The following is a 6,000-nucleotide window of genomic DNA, read 5'->3' as shown; positions in this document are numbered from 1 at the left end:
GTCTTGTAACCTCACAGGGCTTTTGTGAAAATCCAGTGAAGATATATATCTAACTATCCGGCAAATAAATCTAGTGCTCTACGTACTTGCTCTTAGTATTATCTGTGATCTCTAGATAAGGAGGTTGTGTTGCTTAAATGTGTTTGTATTACAATGACATGGAGGACACCTTAAGGATAAGACAAGGAAGGTAACACTTCCTTTGTGCTAGCTGTCCCACCACAGCAAGAAGATGGTAGTGGAGGGACCCTGCAGGAAGCAGGGACTCCCCTTCCTGGTTCCTTCCTTCTTGTTCACATGGAGCCTGTGGTGTGAACGTGTGCCACCTGGGGGTGCCCACCCTCCAGCAAAGTTTGCACCCAAGTCCTGGCCCCTGGTTTCCTGCCGGCTGGTGTCAGTCCCTGGCACCCTGTGATTTGTATGTCCCCTTATGGGTGGTGGCCCCAAGCCCTCTAGGGAGATCTCAGTCCCAATTTGTTCTCTCTTGGGTATTTTCCCTCAGCTCTAGGCCATCCTTTAGAGTTCTCATCAATCCTTTCTTTGTAGTTCATTCCCTGTGGGTAGATCACTCCCTGCATTAAACTGCCGCTGCTCAGATTACTGGTAGTTTCTATTGTTGGACTGGAGCCTGATCCCTTGCATTCTTGAAAGAACTTGGAAAGCTTAATGCTCCTGAAGTAGAACTTCAAAATTAGAAGTGTTTAGTAGTGGTTGGAAACCAATGTGTTTTGACAGAGCCTAGGGAAATACAGAAACCATGTTGTCGTGGAGGTTGGTACTTCCATGGATCAATGCAAGAGTAGGTTTCTGTATTAAAAACACGGGTCTTGGGGCGCCTGGGTGGCTCAGTGTGTTAAAGCCTCTGCCTTCGGCTTGGGTCATGATCCCAGGGTCCTGGGATTGAGTCCTGCATCCACGGGCTCTCTGCCCAGCAGGGAGCCTGCTTCCTCTTCTCTCTCTCTCTCTCTCTCTGCCTGCTTATGATCTCTGTCAAATAAATAAATAAAATCTTTAAAAAAAAAAACAAACAAAAAACCATGGGTCTTGGTGCACCTGGGTGGCTCAGTGGGTTAAGTCTCTGCCTTCAGCTCAGGTCATGGTCTCAGGGTCCTAGGATCGAGCCCTGCATCAGGCTCTCCGCTCAGTGGGGAGCCTGCTTCCCTCTCTCTCCCTCTGCCTGCCTCTCTGCCAACTTGTGTGCTCTCTCTAATAAATAAATAAAATATTTAAAAAACAAAAATAAAAACACGGGTCTTGAATATTCAGCAGCTACAGCATGTCTGTGGGCACCTATGTGTGGTTGGGGCCTGGATGATCTTCTCTGTGGCATGCTCAGGAAGGAAATCTGAACTGTAAACTGTCCTTGGCACAAGGAGACACAAACTTCCCTATTGCCTAATGTCACCTTGTGCATCCTGGACCCAGATGGTGCTGGGGGACGGACCCCCATGACCGGGACGGACCCCCATGACCTTTAGCACTATGTCAGGAGCGCTGTCTCAATGGTATACACCCAGGTCATGTCCCTTACACGAGGATTCTCCAAGTGTCAACATGAGGTATACTTGGGTGACACTCTCTGGCTAATATCTTGAAAAGCTGTCTTGCTGACCCAAGCTGCCTTGAAGTACAACATCCACAAGGATTAACTAAAAATCCGTAAGTAGCCAAACTTTTCTCTACTTTGCTCCAGAAGATCATGTAGGTGACTTTAGTGTGTAACTTTCTTGGTTTCCTTTATATTCTAAGACTCTTATAAGTGCACTCACTATTCTTGTTTGTTGAGAATACAGTCTTGTTTTTTTTAACTAGGAAAAGAAAAATTAACTGATATAAACAAAAAAAATAAAGAGATGACCCAAAACATATGAACAATGAATATAGAATAAAGATCTTCTTTCTCCATGGAGAAAGAATATAAAAACCACACTACTAAAATTTTTCAGCATTTCATTTTTTAATTTTTCTAATAGTACATTCTTTAAAAGGAGTTCACAACTTCAAGTCCAAATAGAAGGGTTATATAGTGCGAATGGAAAGCCGTCATTTTCAGTGGAGCTATTGCCTAATTACCCTGGAAAAAGTGTTCATAGGGTTGAACTGATGCAAAAATCCCTTAGAAAAGCTTCATTTGTTGCCTGTAAAGAGTCTTCTTAAGGTCACTTTTACTTCCAGACCATCCCCTTGTTTCTAGTGAGAGTTTGCTTGGTAATGGCTTGTGGTTCCACAGTGTTTTGTGTATGAAAAGCATAGGCTAAGATACTACCAAAGTCGCTCCAATTGTAGATTCTGCCCCAAAAGGAATTCCCGACACTGTAACATTTTCCCTCAACTTTCAGCAAGACACATGAAAAGAAAACTCAAGTCGCATTTTAATCTTTACTTTGATTGCCATGTTCAGTGGCGTTGCGAGGCTGCCGCATCGTGGGACACGGAGCTCCTGTGGGCTCGGTGTGCTTGTTAAATGACCTGCGGGTTTGGAGTGGTGGCCCCAGCCCGGGTCGGGGTCGACAGTCAGAGGCATCTGGTGGCTGCCGGGGCTGTGGCTGGGCCAGCTTGGGAGCAGGTGGGAGCCAAATGCTCCCTGGGCGCTCTCAGAAGCAGGGGTCATAGCAGCAATCCCGGGACAGGAACAGAGGCAAGCCCAGGACACCATGCTCTCCATCTGCTGACCGGGTTCCTGGACAGAGCTGATGCTTACTGCTGGGACAAGAGCGCGCTCCTATTTGCTTTCATTTTCTCCAGGCGCTTCACTAAGTGGCCGTTGCTCACCTCCAGCTCTTCTGTCTTGTCCAATGCACAGCGCAGCTGGAAGCAAAGAGAAAAGGCAGCTTTGAGGAACTTGCTTCCTCCCAACATAAAAGGATTGTCAAGATTCCATCCCACTGCAAAGGACAGTTGTCGCCTGGACACACTGAGCTCCTTGCAGTACAAGCCCTGTGTGCGTGCATGTGTATATTTCTTAATTATTCCTTAAGGGACTCAAGGCACAAGATCCTGGCCTCAGGAGTGACTAGGCCACCCTCCTCTAAAACAACTCGACCCCAGACACAGCACAGTCTTGGGGGTCCCGATGGTCTGACAAAACATAAGTGAGGCGAACAGATCAGAGCTGAGCCCCGGCCAGTTGGTCCCTGAGGCCTGGGCAGCCGGAGGCAAGGTTTCTACAACCAGAAACCAAAGTGGGAATGGCGGAGACCAAGATGGCGACACCGTAGAGCCTGAGCCACAAGAGCCTGGGGGTGGAAGCCACACCAGCAGGGCCACAGAGCGGAGCACAGGTGAAAGCACAGGGTGCTTTCAGGTGGGGTTACGACTGCCCTGTGGTTGTGGAGACACGCATTCTCAGAACGGAGACTGCAGCTCTACCCCCGATCCAAAGGCCTTGTGGGGGTGGGGGCTGGGGTCCTGGCATGGGTTAGCCTCCCTGCACCCCCTCTCACTAGCAGAGGCAGAAGTAGAAGCAGAAGCAAGCCCCCTCTGCAGGAAATTTCCCCAAGTCAGGCCCGGAGGACCCCCGCACATCAAAATCAAGCATCACTTCATGAGACACCAAACACACGAAGGGCAAGCCTTCTGAGCCAGCAAGGGAATTCGAGCTGCCAAGACTGAACATGGGTCAGTCCTTGGGTGGGCACAGAAAACACAACAGTGTTCCTGTACAATATCTTTAAAGAGAGAAGGATACAGTTAACAAAGAAGCATACACGACCATACGACGAGTGACCAAGAGGAATGAATACACTTTAAAAAGATGAAAGGTGAATGGTGAGACCTACCAGCAGAGCAGTAAGGAGCTGGGCAGGGCAGGTGGGTATAAGATATGGGGGCTGCAGGGAGAGGGTCTGACCACCTCGGGGTTAGAGCCCCAGAGGGGAAGTGGAGAGACTAGGAAAGAGGAATACGTAAGGAGGTCATGGGTGAAAACTTTCCAAACTTGACTCAGAAACAGACTTCATGGATCCAAGAAATACAATACATCCCGAGCAGAACCAACAGTAGGAAACCTGCAGGGGATGCATGAGGGCGAAGCCGCAGAAAATCAAAGACCAAGAAGAACTTGAGAGAAGCAGGAGAGAAGAGGCCACCTACAAATGCTCCACAGCCACCATCACAGGGAGACCTGGGATTCAGCCCCAGGCTCCTGGGGACATTGGCGGGGCTCTTTGGGGTGGCTTTGGCGCCAGGCTCCGGAACAGTCTGCGGTAGGGGGAGGGGCAGAAGCTCTCTTGGCTGACAGTTAGACCATCATTTCCCATTCTTTCCCTGCCAACAGCCTAGAAAATTTACCTCTCTTTGGAGTTTCCGTTTTTCGGCCTTAAGTTCATCTTCTATTTTTTCGGCATTTTCAGCAGCCGATTTATAACGGGATACTTGACTCTCTAACCTTATTACCTAGAAGGAAGGGAAACATCCTATGTGTAAATTAACAGGCCTGTTTCTTTCTCCAGTTGCTTTATCACATGTGGAATCAAAGGGCAAAGTTCATCAAATGGGAGGACAGACCATGCAAATCGTTAAGACCTAGCACCTTGGGCTGTATATAGGTTTTAGCCAAGTGAGCCCTTCTGGGCAGCCCAGCGCTGATGGCTATGAGGGCCACCTCCCCTTTCTGACCCTAGTCCAAAGGCGTGGCTCCCACAATGCTGCCCTCCCTCCCCGATGTGGGGCCATTCTGCAGGAGAAGGTATGTTGAGGCAGAATGATGCTCTGGACAAAGGTTCAGCCAGGGCCTCAGCTCCTGTCACTCTCCCTGGGGTGGCATGGTGGGGGGGAAGCAAGGGAGAAGGAAAGGCCAGGAACTAGTAGAGAGGAAAGGAAGGAGGCTTGAGGATGGCATTCCACAGCCAGGCCTGTGGCGAGGGACAGGAGCAGCCACGACCCACTTGAGACTTTCAGTCCACTGAGACCAAAAGCCTGCTTCCTAAACTCGTCTGGTCCCAGACGTGCTATTCTCATTTCTGTTCCCTCTAAAACTCCTCAAAGTGCTCTAGCCACAGGGACCCATAACTCAGGGGGTTAGAGTACTGAATTCATCTCTCCCTTGGCTGAGGACACAGCTTGCCCCAGATTGGCCCAACATGCTAGAGGCATAAACACCCCCTATATAGAAACCAGAGCGAGCCACCTGGTTTCTCTCCCAACCAAGGAGAGAGACAGAAAATCTGGGAAAGAAGGATGGCCCCACGTGAAATGCTTTCTAAGAAATTATTTTTAAAGGACATTTTTAAGCCCCCCTCACCCCCGCCCACACTACGATTTTCCCCAACCAGCCATTGTTTATAAAGGGTTAATATCCATTATAACAACCAGAATCTTCCCAGTGATCCTCCCTCCCCTACTTTCTCTCTCTGCAGGAAATACACAGACAGCCCTTTCTGGTTCTGTGACTCTCTGCTCCTCTTTGCGCTCAGCCCTCCAGGGCGAGTTCTAGCAAGTGCACCTCAGTTAATCATCGCTTTCACTCCCCATTTATCGCTTAAAAGCACACACACATACATTTTGTTCTAATGCGGTTATCTCTTGCTCAGATTTTGCAAGTTTAAATTTGAGGTCGCTGATCTGTCTGTTGGCATCCCCTAAAGGTTGAAAGAGAAGGAAAATCTGTTAAGCTCTTGGGCTTTTTAAAATGTTAAAATAATAGTACCTGGGATCCAAGTCCCTTACTGAGTCACTGGCACACAAATCTGGAAGTTCTGGCCTGTGGACCCGCGGGGTAAGGAGAGTGGGGGGAAGAGAGGGGGAAGCTGAGATAGAAGGCAAGCTCTCTCCCTGTGCCCAGGCTGGGCAGGTGCCAGACATGAGAGCCCTTCTGAGCACAGAACACAAAGAAGTGGTCGGGGGAGGGGAAGAGGGGAGACTTCGGGTAATTTTATCTCCCTTTAAGCCTCTTTCTAGTTTACTTGTATGGAAAAATACCTTTTACTTTTTCCATACCATCGGCTGAAGTACTATGCAGCCTGGAAAACACCGTTTCTCACAGTGTATCATATGGTGGTA

At 48.8% G+C, this 6,000-nt stretch overlaps 1 protein-coding gene across 3 annotated transcripts in view; it reads right to left on the bottom strand.

Annotated features, from left to right (window-relative positions):
• Positions 1-1,945: 1,945 nt before the first annotated feature.
• LRRFIP1 (LRR binding FLII interacting protein 1) overlaps positions 1,946-6,000 on the bottom strand; it is a 141,071-nt gene continuing 137,016 nt past the window's right edge. For all 3 annotated transcript variants that reach the window (XM_046019182.1, XM_046019180.1, XM_046019181.1), the window contains 3 exons: positions 5,500-5,579; positions 4,291-4,395; positions 1,946-2,808 (listed from right to left, as the gene is read on the bottom strand). In XM_046019182.1, the coding sequence (XP_045875138.1) occupies positions 2,698-2,808; positions 4,291-4,395; positions 5,500-5,579 (296 nt within the window). In that variant the 3' untranslated portion in view covers positions 1,946-2,697. The remainder of the gene's footprint in view (positions 2,809-4,290; positions 4,396-5,499; positions 5,580-6,000) is intronic.

This window comes from Meles meles, chromosome 9 (assembly GCF_922984935.1).
Source record: "Meles meles chromosome 9, mMelMel3.1 paternal haplotype, whole genome shotgun sequence".
Taxonomy (NCBI): domain Eukaryota; kingdom Metazoa; phylum Chordata; class Mammalia; order Carnivora; family Mustelidae; genus Meles; species Meles meles.
This window is presented reverse-complemented; position numbering and strand designations above follow the sequence as displayed.